The following is a 17274-nucleotide window of genomic DNA, read 5'->3' as shown; positions in this document are numbered from 1 at the left end:
ACAAGAAAATAGGGGAACCTAGTGGAATGGATCAATGGCCTTTATTACATGACACATCAAGAACATGGAAGACAATTTGTCAAGATTCAAAATGGAAAAAAGTATCCGAAATTTGTGCAGAACATATTACACACATCAGTTGTGTTCAGCTTGCTGCACCTCAGGGCCAAGAGATGGGAGTATCATCATCATCATTCACATCGAGAGAGAGAGAGAGAGAGAGAGAGAGATGGACCGTCATCACTCAATGTTTGGTTTTCTCGTCGCTCTCCTCTGCGAATCTTAGAAATGATGTCTTCAGAAAAGCTGGATAATGGTAAGTGCGAGACTCAAAAACGCTACATTTAGAAAACTGCTCGACACCTTTTACATTCATTTAATGATTATTCTTTATCGCGTGAAATGCAGTAGGGCTGGTTTGAATGACTAAACATATTGGGTTAAATGGACGCTAGCGTAATGAATATTGCGGTACATTGTATCCTCTATAGCTGAATGTTAACAGCGTACGCTCACTGACCATGTAGGCTAAAGTGTGGCACGAGATCCGCTTGTGAATTAACGCTACAAATCCGTACGTCGATTTGTACCAATCAATTAAATTCATGATTGAATGATAGCCGGGATAAACTATTTATTTCTAGGGGTAATCTGTTACCAGGTTTATATTCTGAACCCGAGAAAATCTCAAACTCTAGTTCTTGACGTCATGTGCGGGTTACGAGAGTGTTTAGACATTAGAAACGGGTCAGGCATTATTCCACCATCCAGATTTCATTCACGAACATGTTTGGTTCTTTAATTCTGTTATGCGACAATTCAGAAGCCAATAACGTAACATCATCAAGAAAACACAGAAACTTGCGGTTCATTTAATGGATCTGATTTCATATGCTTTTTAATTCACTTATCAAGTGGACTTAGTAATTTTGAGTACAAGCATCCCCAGGACTGTGGTAATTGGCACATATATTATTTCTCTTCTACAGTATTGGACCCAGATTCCATCTCCATGTTTGACTGACCTGAAACTTGACATTTGGAAGTCTACTAATCTAACAAGATACAACCTGTTGATATGAAACGGTGATAATATGTATGGCTAGAAAGATGTAAAGTAACAATATAAAAAAACATTTAGTCAACTTCAAGAAGGCCGTTTTCTTTTGCCATTTGGAGGGCGTTCTAATGGACCAAGAATCCAAGGCTGTGTAGACCTGGATTTTTCTTTGAAATCATGGGTTGTGGCGGCTCTAGGACAGATGTGTTGGAGCCAAGATACATGGAAAGCTGGACCAAGGAGACAGAGTCCACTTGGCTGACCAGCACAGACACAGACATACCTCTGTCCTCCATCCATAGCATTCCCTCAGAAAACTCTTCTGAGGTGGGCTTTCCATCAGAGAAAACTCCCAACCCTGGTGAGAATGGAGATAATGAATTCTCAAACTGTCCAGTTTTGAAAAGCATTTGAAAGGTCAAAAATCAGTCTTTTGTCTTGGCATATATATATATATATATATATATATATATATATATATATATATATATATATATATATATATATCCTTTGAAAGGCTTTAGGTGTTAAACTGGGATATGAGGACTTATGCCAAATGAGGTAATATTTTTAATATATATATATATTAAAAATATTACCTCATTTGGCATAAGTCCTCATATCCAGGTTTAACCCCTAAAGCCTTTCAAAAGGATATTACCTTCCCTGGAGAGGGAAGTGTTGTGAGTCTGCTGTTGGTGAGCAGTTAATTTCAGTATGCTTCTTGTTGCCATGGAGATGGTTGAATCCCTTCAGTACTTCAGTACAACAATATGAACACAATAATCGCTCCTTATCTCTTCATGCAGAATTGTTACACTTGGGGCAAGGCAGCTCACTGAGTAGGTCTAAATTATAATATTATATTAAATTGATAGCAGATTATCTACGTAGATTTGACAAGAAGGACTTGGCTATAAATAGTAGTCATTTTACAGCATATGATTAGTTTCAAGATTTTTAGCTCGGTTAGCAAGTACTAAGTGTGTTGATGTCAGTAGTTCAGTTTTCCTTTTAACCCATTTAATTTGAACTAGTGGTTTTATGTAATTAAATCCATTTAAATGTGGAGTTTTTATGAAACGATCAACATTATATCGATTTTTTTAGAGAATTAACAACTTAAATTTCTCTTTCCTGCTCTTGAAGATCTCTTTGATGATGGCCTGCCTTCTCCAGCTCAGGCATATCTGAAAGTGTGTTCTGCCATGTCTGAGGTGGGCCTGAATGAAATTAAATCTGGCACAACCCCTGCAATACTCTCATCCCAAGAGCAGGAGGTGCTGTCCACTTCTGGTACCATGGTGCAGAGGAGAAGTGTGTTGCGAACTGAAGAAATAGTAAGTATCTTCAATAGAATATTTTGGTTTTATTTGGCACATATACTGATGTATGTCTGAACAAGCCTCTGTCATCTAAATTATATATGATGTATGTGTTGTCACTTAAGCCCAGTTCACACACTATGTTTTTTTTTCCTTTATGATTGCTGCATGTCAGACTGTACGATAAAGATCCAAAGACAGACTGTGCAGCAAATATCTTTTAAGACTTTACTCATGACTGACAACGTTGACTGGGCAATTTAAGTCATCAGTACCCATCATGTTGTTTCATCCGCATAAACGCACAAAATTAAAATGTTGCCGCACAAGCAAAGACAAGCTATGGTGCAAACTCTTGCTAAATTTTGCCTGGGGGAAAAAAAAGAGTGTCTGAGTCATGGCTGGGTAAAAGAGGACGCCATGGAATGCCCAGTCTATAGCACAAACTCTAGGTAATTTTGATAGTATGATAATAATGTGAAGATAACACTAGTCAACACCATATTTGTGTAAGCATATCCCATAGACATGCTTGTACAAGTCATTGGATGCTGTGTTTCTGTTGGTTCTTTATTAGTCGGGCATCGATGGAGTAGTCACACTGCTGTACTTCGACAAAAAATTTCTGACAAGAGTCATAACTTCATCGGAGGCTAAAGATTATTGCAAGGGCAATTAATAGGCCATCGGTGAGCATGTCACACAAAATGATGTAAGCCATTTTGCCTTATGACGACAGACATCCCTTTGGATTCCCAAAATTAGATGGCAGAATAGTAGCACAAATCGTACAGCGTGAACCAGGCTTTAAAGGGATAGTTCACCAAAACTATTAAATTCTGTGTAGAGGGTGTGGCCAGGCTGTGAGGGTGCACGTCTGCTGCTGAGTTGCCCCAATCAGTGGGAGAGAGAGAGCTAAGGAGGATCCGGGGATACCAGAGAGAGAGAGAGAGAGAGACAGAGCTATGTTTGTGTGTGTGTCTGCGTGTCATTGTTCTGCTGAAAAGCAAAGTTTTATGCTGTGTTTTATTTGAACATTAAAGTCTACGTGTATTGTTCAATCCGGTCCAAGATTCCTCCTTTTCACCCAACAATGAACCTTCTTACATTGGTGCTAAAACCCGGGAAGGAGGAAGGATGCGCTGTCATGGAGTCCTCGCCGCCAGGAGGTGGAGGAGCCCACTGCCATCCGCCAGGAGGCAGAAGAGCTCGATGCCATCCACCAGGCAGTGCAGCTGGTTGAGGACCTTGTGACAATGTGTTTGGAGATCTTTTTCCCTCTCTCTCTCCCCTCTCTCAGGCTCTCCCGCTCTCTTTCTATCTCCCCTCTCCCTCAGCTCGTCCTACTCAGGTTTCCAGGAAGTGGGGAAGACCAGCCAGCAGCAGAACAGACGAAGTGGCAACGCTTCCCCTCCAGTCTGAATCGGGCGTTGGGGGTATGTGACGAGGAGGAGGACATGGGCCATATGGTTGCATGCCTGGCACAAAGTTGCCCCAATCAGTGGGAGAGAGAGATAAGGAGGAGCCGGGGATGCCAGAGAGAGAGAGTGAGATACACAGAGCTGTGTTTGTGTGTGTGTGTCTGCGTGTCAGTGTTCTGCGAAAAGTTACATTTTATGTTGCATTTAAGTTGAATATTAAAGTCTACGTGTATTGTTTAAGCCGGTCCCAGCTTTCTCCTTTCCACCCAACAGGAACCTTTTCACATACTGTTATCATGTTGTAACAAGGTTTGTTCATGGAGGAGGGAAAGGAGGAAGTGGGAGGCGAAAAATGTATTTTATTTTTACAACTCAAAAGAAAATATCACACTTCACACAGCAGGATGAACAGACACACACACACATGCAGGCTCGGCTCTGCCTCTCTCAGGTTTTGGGCAGCCTTTCATCTCCCCGCTTCTCACTTTGTAAACATAGAAATCACAATTATCAGCAATTTATCTCAGGTGAAAACCCTTACCACTTCCGCTCCCCCCAGACGAACGCTCGGCCATGCCCTCATCTCCACATACCCCCACCGCCAGACTAAGTTTGGGGGAACAGCCCGACCTGCCCACTCCTCAACCCCTTTTTCTAGAGAGGAAGTTTGCGACAGCTATCTGTGCCCCTGGCCTTTGGACCACATCAAACTCAAACAGCTGGAGTGCCAGATACCAATGGGTGATCCGGGCATTGGCATCCTTCATGCGGTGGAGCCATTGAAGTGGGGCATGGTCCGAACAGAGGGTGAATGCCCTTTCCAGCAAATAGCAGCGGAGCGTAAGGACCGCCCACTTGATGGCCAAGCACTTCTTCTCTATGGTGCTGTACTTAGTCTCACTCATAGAGAGCTTCCGTCTAAAGTACAGCACCGAGCGCCCCTCCACCACTTGGTACAGTACAGCACCCAGCCCCCTGTCCGATGCATAGTCTGCAAAACAAAAGGGAGTGAGCAGTTAGGGGAATGCAGAAGCGGCCCACCACAAAGTGCAGCTTTTACCTGCATGAATGCTTGTTGGCATGGATATGTCCACTGGACCGGGTCTGGAGCTCCCTTTTTAGTGAGATCAGTCAGCAAGCTGGTGACGTCCAAATAATTAGGCACAAACCTTCGATAATAGCCAGCCAGCTCCAGTAATTGTCTCACCTCCTTTTTGGTCTTGGGACTTGGGCATGTCTCAATCGCTGCAGTTTTATAAATTTGGGGCCACACTTGCCAATGACCCAAGTGGAAACCCAGATACCGTACCTCTATCCATAAAATTGAAAACATTTTCGGGTATGCTGTGAGCCCCGCTTGCCGCAGCGATCTCAGAACTGCCCTCAGATGCTGCATGTGCTACTGCTAATCACTACTAAAGATAATGATATCATCCAAGTAGGCAGTGGCATATGCAGCGTGCGGACTGAGGATCCTGTCCATCAGATGCTGAAACGTATCTGGGGCCCCAAACAAACCAAACGGAAGGATCACAAATTGGTGTATCCCAAACAGTGTGGAGAAGGCCATTTTTCACGGGACATTGGTGTTAGGGCATCTGCCAATATCCCTTTGCCAAATCCAGTGTCGAATAAAAGCGAGCCACGCCCAACCGATCAGGTAGTTCTTTAATACGAGGCAATGGATAAGCATAACATTTCGGGAACCGCGTTACATTTTTCATAATCCACACAGAACTGGACCGACCCATCGCTCTTAGGTACCAGAACCACTGGGCTGGCCCAATCACAGTGGGATTCTTGTATTACCCCCATATCGAGCATGGCCTTTAATTCTTCCTGTACTACCGGTTTCTTGTGTTTCTTCAGGTAAGCGGCATGGACGACTATGTACCACTACCCCAGGGGTTGTCGGATATCGCGTTGCATTGTCCACTAGGACTAACACAAAGTGATGTCTGCGTGTGGTCCATTCTAATGGTCCAACAAGGTCCATGCCAATTCGCTCAAAAGGAACCTCGATCAATGGAAGAAGGTGCAACAGCGCTTTTGAGTGGCCGGCGGATTCACCAACTGACATTCACGGCATGCTGCACATCATTTCCATCTGCCTGGCCAATAAAAATGGGCCATGAGTTGGCTTAGTGTTTTTCCCTATCCCAAGTGACCTGCAATCGTATTATGATGAGCCGCCTGGAATAACATTTCCCAACGGCTCTTTGGTACCAACAACTGGATTGTATTTTCTTGCATGCAAATGTCCTGTGTCACTATGTAAACAATTTTTTTTATTGTAAAGTATGGATATGAGAGTGCGATGCACTCGCCGTTGACGATCAATCACTTGGTCAAAGGAGTGCCTGTTGTGATTTCCCTAAGGGTGGGTGAGGATGACACCTCCCTTTCCCAAGCGTCAATCTGATGCAGAGCAACCATAAACAGTACAGGCAATGCCTCCACAGCCAGTGCTTCGTACCTCCTACATCGATTCACTTTCTCCCAGGATCCATCCACACACAACCCCTTCAATAATGAGCAGAAAGCTGGCCAATTGGTTCCCAAAATGTGTGGGTGGGTGAGGCGAGGACCAACCACTGCCTCAATATTATGCTTCGGTCCCCTGAATATTATGGTGACAGTCACTACAGGATAATCATGAATATCCCCATGCGTACACCTCACCTTTACCCGATTATTTGTATCTAGTGCCCAATTTTGAACCAAGCATTGATGGATGGATTTTTGAATAGTGGAGTGGAGAGAGAAGGGGTTAGGTAGAGCAGTAGACCCCCAAGCGGCGAGGAGAGAGAACAGGGGAGGAGACATTAGTGGAAGGAAAGGCAGGGGGTTCCTGGATTCATCCAGCGATGAAAGTCGGTGGCACTGGACCCTCTCGGTCAACCCTTCGGCAACCAGGAGACGAGCTGTTCCAGCACCACCAAGTAGACAACATCATCGGCGTGGCTGTCCGCCTTGGCCAGCACCCACTGGCAGCAGGCGTCGCAGAGCCGCTGGGTGAAGTCAAACGGGCGGCCAACCTCACTCAGCGTTAAGGAGCAGAAACGCTGGCAATGTTCTTCTGAGCCGTTGCAAGATGGACTTCTTCAGCACTGAGTAGTTCAGGAGGTTGGCGACCAGAAGCTGCTGCGCCGAGATCTGGGCTTCCCCAGTCAGCAGTGGTAGCAGATGCACAGCCCACTGGTGCTGTGCTCTAGGTATGTTTCTGGGTCATTTTGGGGGCCCATCTTGGTATGTAACACGTGGGAGTAAACTGCTGCCAGGGTTGCAGTGGCTGCCCCTTCCTGGGAAACCAAGCTCTGCAGCACCAGCAAAATTTCTTCCGGGGCGTGAAGGAGCACCTCAAAGTGATACTGCTGCTCTCTTCTATGTTCCGTGAGGGCCTGGTTTTGGCCTTGGTGGATGCTGGCGAGGGACCGGGGAAATACTTCCAGTGGCATGACTCCATAACAGCATATCCTCTTCCTCTAAATCCTGTGTTTCGGCACCAGTGTAACAAGGTTCGTTCGTGGAGGAGGGAAAGGAGGAAGCAGGAGGCAACGAATCCAACTCAAAAGGTATTTTATCTTTAAAGCTCAAAAGAAAATGTCACACTTGACACTGCGGGCTGCATGGAAACACACACACATGCAGGTTTGGCTCTCTCTCCCACTCTGAGGTTTTGGACAGCCCTTTCTCTCCCATCTCTCACTGTGAACATAGAAATCACAATAATCAACAATTCATCTCAGGTGAAAACCCTCACCGCTTCTTCTCTCCCCAGATGAATGCTCGGCCACGCCCTTGCCTCCACATTAATATCAAAACCCATATAAAGGATTTACTTCGATAAATGAACAGGTGTGACGCCATTTAGAACAAAATATGGCCAATAAGACAGTGATTTTGAGTTGGTTTCAGTGGTTCATAACAGCTCGCCAGAGTGAACTTTCAAGAAAACTTCTTACCGACTGCTAAACACCTTACTGCCATTGGTCCACATCAGGTGTGACCTGAAGCTCCACCTTCTTTGAGGCCGACAGATAATTCTGTTTATGTTGTTCAGTCAGTCAAGATCAGTCAAAATGAAAACACCAGCATGCAGTTATTAGCAAATTTACCTACATCTGTACTTTCCTACATGTAGTCTTGTGCAGTGTCATATTTGAATGTACTTTTAAATGTCGCCCACAGCAGGTGTATGAATGTTCACAAACAGTGTACAGTTGCTCAGCTGTTTCTAACTTCTTTTTACCACTGAATGAAGAACAAAGAACTTCTCTGGAAACCATTCACTTTCAGTAAACCTTTCTTTTTACAATGAAATTAATTGTTATTTGAACAATATAAGTGATGACAGTACATGATGACAGATTTTGTGAGTGTGTGTGTGTTGGGGGGTTGTTGGAGTAAAAACAATTTGTTAACAATCATGTTTAATCATGTCCAAATATTTTGACGTCTTCTTCATTAGACCAAATGGCAGGACAACAAGATGTCAACAAAGCAGGTGACCATCACTGTGACTCAAAGTATCCGGCAGGTAGACAAGAGCGGGAAGATCAAGGAGACCTCCCAAACCAACTATGAGGTCATGAAACCAATGGAGGCTCTAATGGATGCAGCAGTTGACGCAGTGCCACAATGAGATGGTTACAATTTTTCCTTTACCAGAAACACATTGTATATTGGATTTCATGGACCAAAGTAGAAAGCAAAGATGACCAAAGATGAATGAAGTACATCAGTGCTGTGATTAAAGTATCAATGGTCAATGCATTAGCTGCTTCATCATTGAGTTACAGAAGACATTAGATTGTTTAAATTGTATCTATTTTTTTTATGTACTTCTTCAATAATGCCTTTGTTGTATTTTTTTATTTATTTATTTTTGTCTACAAACACAATCTCATCTACCAACTGTACAAACAATTAAAGCACAGGATATATCACAATGGACAAACAAGAGGTTGACATCTGAAGGCCTATTCATTGATTTGGTGTTAAGTGTAACAAATATATTTAAATAGAAGAAATACCAACACAAGCCTATTGTTGTATTGTAAAATGTTTTGATTTATTGCTTTACTGGTTGAGTGCCTTTATTTTACACATTATGACATTGTATTTAAAAACAGGGCTCTTTTGTACATCCCTTACAGTAATCAAGGAGTGTTGCAAGAGATAAGGGGTTTAGCCCCCAGACAAAGTCAAATTTATAAAACATGTTTTATTTTTTTAAGTAAAACATGTGAATCTTCAAAAAAGATCAGGGGCTTGAGCCCCAGAAGCCCCTCTCGCAATGCAACTGCACTAATCTAATTCTGACACAACGGTTCCCTTGAAACAGATGTTTTTTTTTCTTTTTATTGTGAGGTGCAAGTGCTTCAAAAACACTGATACAATAAATACAGCAAGTTGACATTATGTTTATCTTTGAAACAAAGGCTTCCTATAATCTTAGAGGGATTATTGTGTTTTGCCAAAATAATCATCGTGACAACAGGGAAAACATCTGTTCAAAACCTAATTAGTTTCCAGCAGCTTGAAACTGTAGCATTCAAGAATAGAAAACTCTGTTGTGTATCTCAATACTGTTATGTCACCAAACATCACTGCTTTACTGAATGGGGAAATGCTGTTTAATTAAGGATTAATACATTTTAATTGAGGCTGATTGTCAGAGTCTGGCCCCTCATTTTCTATTACTCTAGTCTCAAAATTAGAATACTTAAATTCTCAGTAAACACACACACACACACACACACACACACACACACACACACACATACATACACACATATATATATATACAATAGTATTATTGGGGGGTTAACACAACAGTGTATTTTAAATATGTAAAACCAACCATTGTTTCAATAATTCCTAAAAGTGTTCCTTGCACAACATTTTCCTCAAAATTACACTAAACCTGTAGCGTTGATTGTCATGATTCTTTTAATTTACATTTCTTAATTGAATTTTGAATATTAGCTGTTAATTCCTTTTTATTTTAAATTGTATTTTATTTCAAATATCCAAATAATTACTCTTAAAGGTGAGACACTCCAAACCACGTGAAGTGGTTTGTGTGACTGTTCCCAAACTGTATTCTGTTTATATGTTGGCATGTCATGTCAGGGACTGAAAAATGCAAAAGAATGTGCCTGATCTGTGGAGAAAAAACATTTATTGATTTCTCCTGCAAAGCTAGTGCATATATTTTTTCTTACATACATACAAAGCACATACTAATTAATATTACCTTAATTAATTGGCACAGGGGCAGTTTTGATGTTTGATTGTTTACTGTATGCTCTCACGAATCCAAATAAATAACATGCAAAAGGATAACTGGTGAAAGTGAGTCACGTTAATGTTGCATTGATATCTGAAGATCCACCAGCCCATCGATCACTGCAGGTTTGTGATTATCTTGTTTCTTGTAGAGTATGAATTTTGCTCTGCACATTATATTCAAAAAGTCCAAACCTAAACCTTTGCTCCTCCCTCTCCATCCAGTCATCTACAGTGAATTCTGGGAAGAAAAAGGCAATCTCTCTCTTGGCTGACTCAGTGGAATCTGTAAGAGAGATCATTAAAGATACTGCTGTGAACATGGTCCCACCAGCACTGGTATACTTTGAGGCAATCCTCAAGGTGCAAGGGCATATAAAAATTTTTAAAGTTACATAGAATTTTCATAGTTAAAGGTATGGAGAGATAAAATACAAAATAATCTAGTTAGGGGCCGTTCAGACCAAATGTGTCCTAAAAAAAGCTAGAGACAGCACAAAGGATAGTAAAATGCAATTGCATTTTTATCAGTTGAATTTCTTTTAAATTTGATGCCGTGTCTAAAATAAAACACCAAACAGCAAGATGTGGTGCAACAGTCAGAGATGTCCATCTAGCTCATGTTTACACATATTATTATATTATTAATAATATTAATTATAATTGTATTACAGGATGCATAAAGGGTTTTCCGAAGTTGGAATCCTAGTACAAATTTAAAACAGATCCAAAAAAAAAAAAACTTTGCAAGAGACTTTCCCAAATATTTAATTGTCTTAGTCTGTTTAGCAAGCTTGGAAAATCTCCTTTAATCATCCATGTTATACCTGAACCATGGGTGGTGTTTCTGGTGTCAGTGAGCCCATACTGGCCCCGGAGGGTGTTTGGTGAAGTGAATCGTGCTCTGAAAACTTTTGTGGGACCCATCATCCCTCTCCAGTGGGTGATAGCATCATCCCTAGCCAGGATGTAAGCTCTCATAGGGCCACTGTTGAGGAAATATGACTAAATATAATGATCACAACACAGAGAAAGCAACAAAAACATCATGTCTCCCTTAGATGCATAACATCAAAGTAAACAAAGGAATAGCCCTGATAGCACACAACGTACCAGTTACATTACTTATTTGCCCTTTTTGGTAATATCACGTCTTACTAAATAGCAACTTAACTGCAACATCACAGGCCTGTAATTTCAATACCATTATATGACCAATTCACAACGTTATTGTTGTTACATCCTCCTAATATCCCCTCCTAATTAGTTCAGGCGCTAATGTTTTATCTTCCACAGATGCGGACACAGCCTGACAATAGGCTGCCATGGCAACATCGGTCTAAACTCACCTGCTACTTTTTAAACGGGCATTGATGTCCCCACTACAAAGATGAGAGATCATATATCTGCATTAATTATTGCCTTAAAGGGAGGCGTATGTAGTGGTAACAGCAGGGTTGTAACCTCCATTGACATTAAGGGGTTTCAATATTCGGATAGGTGGTCAATCAAGCATGTTATCATGCATAATCTTAAGGGGCGGTCACTCCATTGAGTATGCAAAATTATTTTGGACACCACAATTTACAGGATATGATGTTGTGCACGAGGGCCTCTGGTTTCCCATAAATAATAAATCACAAATAGTAAATAATATATTCAAAATCTTAAAAGGTATTATCTACTCCCTTTCCTGCAACAATAAAACATGCAGCTTTGAAATATGTATTCTTTGTATTGAGCCAAGAGGTGTGTGACTTTTCAATCTGCTATTGGTCACCAAACTTGAATTTTTGTCTGAGGCGGAATGCGAAATGTCTTTGCACAATGCGTTTCAAGTCTTCCATGTTCGGATGCGTTTGAATGGGAGTGATAGGGTGAAGTTAAGAGACTGCACATTTACACGTGATTATGCTTAAAGGAATATTCCGGGTTCAATACAAGTTAAGCTGAATCGACAGAATGTTTGGCATAATATTGATAACCACAACATTTTATTTTGATTTGCCCCCACCCCCCTTAAAAAAAAAAAAATCTGGGTTCTAGTGAGGCACTTACAATGGAAGTGAATAGGGCCCGTTTTTTAACATTAAATTACTGTTTCAAAATTATAGCCACAAGACAAAGGATATGCGTGTAAACACGATGTTAGTGGGATAAAATCACTTACTAGCCTTTTCTGTGTAAAGTTATAGCCAGTTTTTCAACTTCATTATCATGACCATGTAATGTCAGCAAACCCAAAACAACTGTAAAAACTATTTAAAAAACTATTTAAACAACTTTTCAGCTCAAATAGTACATGCGTTTTAACAGAATAATTAAGGCAAGTGCTTTTATACAACATTCACTTTCATTGTAAGTCCCTCACTATCACCACGCATCCAGGTGGTGGAGGAAAAGTCTCAGTTGCCTCAGCTTCTGAGACAGTCAATCCATGCATCTTTTTACGCATCTTATCACCACGGAGACTCTCAGCATGTGGAGAATCACAAATTGCCACACTCCCCATTGAGAGCGAGAACCACTAATCGCGACCACGAGGAGGTTACCCATGTGACTCTACCCTCCCTAGCAACAGGGCCAATATGGCTGCTTAGGAGACCTGGCTGGAGTCTCTTAGCACACCCTGGATTCGAACTCGCGACTCCAAGGGTGGTAGTCAGCGTCAACACTCTCTGAGCTACCCAGGACCCCTGATTTTTGCTTTTTGTTTTAAAGAAAAGGACAAGCTGAAATCATTTTTGTGGTAATCAACATTACGCCACAAATGTTGTCAATTGAGCTCAACTTGAATGAACCCAGAACATTTCTTTAATAAGCCGACAACATATAACCATCTATAAGGTCATGTAAACACCTTAAACAGCACCAATTTTCAATAGATAATTTTTAATAGTTATGCAGTGAAATATACATTTTTAAAAGTACAAATATTCCTTGCAGCCTCTCAGTTAGAATTATGTCATAAAATCTGCAAGCATAATAATTTAAAAGTCACAGAAGCTTTGCATGGAACTAAAACTTGAAGGGTACTTTGAAGGGTAGTTAATCATTCGTGATTAAAGAGAGGATTACTGCTGATGGATGAAAGATTTACCTTGACATGAATTCAACCAGTCTTTGATAGAAAAAACGCCCTGTAAAATAAAAAAACAGCAAACAATAAAAACAAACAACAAGGGTAATGTTGAGGTTTAAGAGACAGATTTTTGCTGCAATCTGCTAGCTTGTTCTGGGCAGAGATTTGAATAGATAATACCCACATATAGATGCATGGCAGCTGTTTATTTTTTTATTTTTTCCCTGGAGGCAAACATAATAAGCTGCGACTGAGTAACATGTTCTCTACACATGCTGTCTCCACATTATATCTCCAGGATGTGAAAAGCCTTTGCTATGACTCATCCTGTTGAAAATCACGCATCACACAGACACAAACCCACACATGTACTTAACCATTCCACCTAGACCTGTCATGATTATTAAATAGCCATCTGCTTCAAATTCACATTTAATGCCCAAATAAGGGAATTTTAATCGAATATACTGTATAAATGCGCGTTTGTGTGTCATTCAGTTTAACTGAGTCCGAGCGTCACTGATCCCGGAAGATTGCGAGAAGCGCTCTGATGTGCGCACTGTCAGCAGAGACTTGCGCCAAATCCTGCGAAAATATAAACTAACAAGTATAAACTGTGATAGTGAATGCAAAGTGCTCCTCGCGTGCTCATTTTAAACTATAATGTAATGGCAAATGTTCCTGGTTCATACACACTGTGTTAATGACACGCAGTGACAAAGAGGAAGAGACACACATTTACTCTATTTCTGTGGAGTGATACAATTATGAAACAAAATTTTAAAAGGTTTTATTTCATGACAAATAAGGACTGTGGGTTAAATCAGAGCATTAAAACAACGTGTGAAATTTATGACATTTGGAAAGAAATGTTTTACTATTGCATATTATATAAATATAATAAAAAATATAAAAATTAGATTTTAATTTTCCAAAATAAGTGTAACTGTAAAATTAACCAAAAACATAGTTTACCAAAAAGAGAGACATATGTTAAGTATTTAGTAATATTTTGATATTTAAAATAATTTTTCAAGTCATTCACAAGTTTTTAAAGCCTAAAAAGGAAATCTTATTACTATTTTATAATTGTATTTATATATTTGAAGTTTAATATGTAAAAAATACTTCTTAAGGTGTATGAAGCACCATCCATCCATCCATCCATCATCAACCGCTTATCCTGTGTACAGGGTCGCGGGGGGCTGGAGCCTATCCCAGCTAACATTGGGCGAAAGGCGGGGGACACCCTGGACAGGTCGCCAGTCCATCGCAGGGCCACACATAGACAGACATACACTCACACTCACCTCCACATCCACATCCACATCCACACCTAGGGCAATTTTTTTGTGTATGAAGCACACATCATAAAAATATGACAATTTATATTACAATTAATCGTGAAAGCCTTTAATGAGACCATTTATCGTCAGCCAAATCTCATAATCGTGACAGCCCTAATTCCACCTCAAACTGTTAGAAAAAAAAAACGTTTCAGTTCATACAACTATGGGTAATGGAAGCTGATCCTTTTTACCTGCATGTTCAGCATAAAACTTTTCTGAATCTTCTCTTCTCCACACCAGATCTTTCTTTCTGATAATAATGAAGTTTTCTAGAATCTTCTGATGAAGAGCCTGAAATGATAAGAAGCAACAAATACAAATATTTATGTCCAAAAAGCCATTGTTAATCTTTTTTTAAACAGAAACCCCTAAACCAATATGTTTCTGTGGCAGTGGCTCCCTGTAGCCCTTTTCATTTCATCAATCAATGCAGAGATGACAAAAGATCTCTGAATGAAAGTTCATTAGAGTTATGATGTTCCAAAAGAACAAGTGTAAAGGCTGAGTTATGAAAGCAAACCTCGCTCTAAAGACATAAACGTTCAGACATTTTCATTTTGAATCCACTGGTGTAAATTAAAGCAGTCAGGGCTCCAGTTTTAAACCAGGCTGCACACGGAGACTGTTGCTAATTAAATGCACCTTTATCTTTTTGAAGTGACTGACAATGGAAATTAAATCAGGAAAGACACAGAATAATTTAAATATTGCAGACAAATTATTGAAAAGCTCTATGCCTCCACAAACTAGTGGGACATTTTTGTTTGACACAAGTCATCCAACTTTTTTTCCTGATCATGGAAAATTCAGCAGGATGATTGTGCATATGTGGTCAAAATACTGCGTAATACTGGTTCTCAATATTTCAGAAACTGTCCTTTTGAAGTACGCACGCAGCCTGCTGCCACTATATTTTTTTATTGAAAAAGGTATAAAACTAGAGTGATGTTAAATGTTACAGTTAGTAGAGGAGTCATATCATCTCACCTCCAGAATTAAAGGATGCGCCACAGCATCTGGTTTGATGACCGCAAGGGTGAGCTGTAGCGCCTTCGCACATCGCATGCCTGCGCTTGCCTTGATAGTGTGTTCAGCAATAGCTGCTAAAAGTGTTGGAGGAGAGCTATTAATGGCGTTATATTAATACATAATATATATGTTATCTGATGATCCGTTTAATAGTGACCAGCAGATCTAAAACATACGAGTGCTCATGAACATTAGACCATCAATGCATGATTCAACTGACGATGTAATCATTCAATACAGTTGACAAAATATATACCGCAAGGACATCCAATACACCAACGCCGGCTTAAATGTTTTTTTCCCCCCAAAATTCATTCCGCTAGAAAAAATATAGATAAACTCGGGTTATACGCCGTCGTCTTACGTGCTCCGCGTTGTTAGTTTAGTGGGCACCGCCATCTTGCTCTGTAGTATACAAGCACAGGAAGTGACAGCGTGCAACTCATGAAAATTCTCCTGTTTCGACTAAATAAATCTTATATCGCTACGCTGGTACTTTGTGGTCAATACATAATTAAAATAACCTAAATTAATTATTGATAATATTTGTTTAGTAACAAAACAAGTTCAATAAGATTGCAGGTCTAGCCATCTTAAAGACGGCTCAATGCAGGTCTAAATGCCTTTGTGTACTTTTATTTATTTATCTGTTCAGTTTCATGGTTGTCTATTTTTCTCAATCCTGTAAAATTAAAATGGAACAACCTTATGCGCCAGAGAATCAAGCACACAGCCATCTTAAGAATTTTGTCTTTGATCTTCCGGTTTTAGCGTATTCAATATAAGATGTGTCCCAAACAACACTATGCACTTACAAAATATACTATACACTCAGCCATGTAGTGTGTGAATTTTTAAAGTTTAGTATTGTCCCAAATGGAACACTTAAAGTTTTTTTATTACACTGAAGCTTTCAGCATTTTTCAGCTGACTGAAATGACGTTTCAACCCAAGCATTGTGTTGCCTCTAGCTTTAGTGCGATATCCACCCTCAGTTCAACGTGTATGGGATTTTTTCACTGCATGGTACAACTCGACTCAACTCGACTCTGCTCGCATTTTTGGGGTTTTCCACTGTGGATAGTAGCCTACCTGGTACCTGATACTTTTTTAGTACCACCTCGGTCGAGGTTCCAAGCGAGCCAAGCCAAAATGTGACGTCAAAACCCTGCAGATCACTGATTGGGCAGGGAGAATCGTCACTACCAGCGTCACTGGTTTTCCGGCAAGGAACAACATCAACCCGCTAGTTTTAAAGATAGCAACAGCGATAACAGTATCATTTGTTCACTTGGCTTTCGAATTGTGAAAAAATCAATGGCTGTGCGCAAAACCACGCCATAGTCAGTGAACGAGGTGCAGACGGTCCACTCGTTAGCAATGAGCGAAACGAAAAAGTCTCTCAAGATTTGTCTCAGCTATTGGCCGCACACACCTACCACCGGACCTACCAACAGTGTAGGGGAAAAAACGTAAAAGTGACTACAGAACCATCAAGGAAAAGTGGAAGTGGTTCGACCAAATGGACGCTATCTAAACCAGCGAGAAATGGGCGGGAGAGTGCCCTGAATTCAGCCACGATAGAGAATGGTACATTTTGTTACGTTAACTATATACTCCGCTTGAAAGCTTCACTTTATTTAGTTGACCACTTGCTTCTAAAACAACCAGGCCAATTTAACTGTTGCACTTGTGTAAAATCACCATGCAACAA

The 17274-nt window shown here is 40.6% G+C and overlaps 2 protein-coding genes across 6 annotated transcripts; one reads left to right on the top strand and one right to left on the bottom strand.

Annotated features, from left to right (window-relative positions):
• Window positions 1-222: 222 nt before the first annotated feature.
• On the top strand, window positions 223-8733 carry LOC127624449 (brain and acute leukemia cytoplasmic protein-like). Its single transcript, XM_052099273.1, has 4 exons — window positions 223-316; window positions 990-1421; window positions 2210-2400; window positions 8278-8733. Exons 2-4 carry the CDS (start codon window positions 1238-1240, stop codon window positions 8449-8451), a joined length of 549 nt encoding a protein of 182 aa, XP_051955233.1. The 5' UTR covers window positions 223-316; window positions 990-1237; the 3' UTR covers window positions 8452-8733.
• Window positions 8734-8855: 122 nt separating this feature from the next.
• Window positions 8856-15971, bottom strand: LOC127624450 (nucleoside diphosphate kinase 6-like). 5 transcript variants are annotated; one of them, XM_052099276.1, is made up of 6 exons: window positions 15925-15971; window positions 15519-15634; window positions 14723-14822; window positions 13201-13240; window positions 10928-11088; window positions 8856-10386 (listed from the first exon to the last, which is right to left on the bottom strand). In XM_052099276.1, the coding sequence occupies exons 2-6, from the start codon at window positions 15594-15596 to the stop codon at window positions 10235-10237; spliced, it is 531 nt and encodes a 176-aa protein (XP_051955236.1). In that variant the 5' UTR covers window positions 15597-15634; window positions 15925-15971; the 3' UTR covers window positions 8856-10234. The 5 variants fall into 5 exon arrangements, with proteins under 5 accessions (XP_051955236.1, XP_051955235.1, XP_051955237.1 ...); XM_052099275.1 differs by having other exon boundaries at window positions 15817-15965; XM_052099277.1 differs by having other exon boundaries at window positions 15519-15631; window positions 15817-15965.
• Between the last annotated feature and the right edge of the window lie 1303 nt (window positions 15972-17274).

Source organism: Xyrauchen texanus, chromosome 30 (assembly GCF_025860055.1).
Source record: "Xyrauchen texanus isolate HMW12.3.18 chromosome 30, RBS_HiC_50CHRs, whole genome shotgun sequence".
Taxonomy (NCBI): domain Eukaryota; kingdom Metazoa; phylum Chordata; class Actinopteri; order Cypriniformes; family Catostomidae; genus Xyrauchen; species Xyrauchen texanus.
This window is presented reverse-complemented; position numbering and strand designations above follow the sequence as displayed.

What these genes read in the sequence shown, in the direction of transcription:
- LOC127624449 (XM_052099273.1), top strand. Translation starts at nt 1,238, where the DNA reads ATGGGTTGTGGCGGCTCTAGGACAGATGTGTTGGAGCCAAGATACATG. An exon ending in AGAGAAAACTCCCAACCCTG is followed by an intron (nt 1,422 to 2,209) that starts GTGAGAATGGAG and finishes CTGCTCTTGAAG; the next exon opens with ATCTCTTTGATGATGGCCTG. An exon ending in TGTTGCGAACTGAAGAAATA is followed by an intron (nt 2,401 to 8,277) that starts GTAAGTATCTTC and finishes CTTCTTCATTAG; the next exon opens with ACCAAATGGCAGGACAACAA.
- LOC127624450 (XM_052099276.1), bottom strand. Translation starts at nt 15,596, where the DNA reads ATGCGATGTGCGAAGGCGCTACAGCTCACCCTTGCGGTCATCAAACCA. An exon ending in CGCATCCTTTAATTCTGGAG is followed by an intron (nt 14,823 to 15,518) that starts GTGAGATGATAT and finishes TTATCATTTCAG; the next exon opens with GCTCTTCATCAGAAGATTCT. An exon ending in GTTTTATGCTGAACATGCAG is followed by an intron (nt 13,241 to 14,722) that starts GTAAAAAGGATC and finishes TTTATTTTACAG; the next exon opens with GGCGTTTTTTCTATCAAAGA.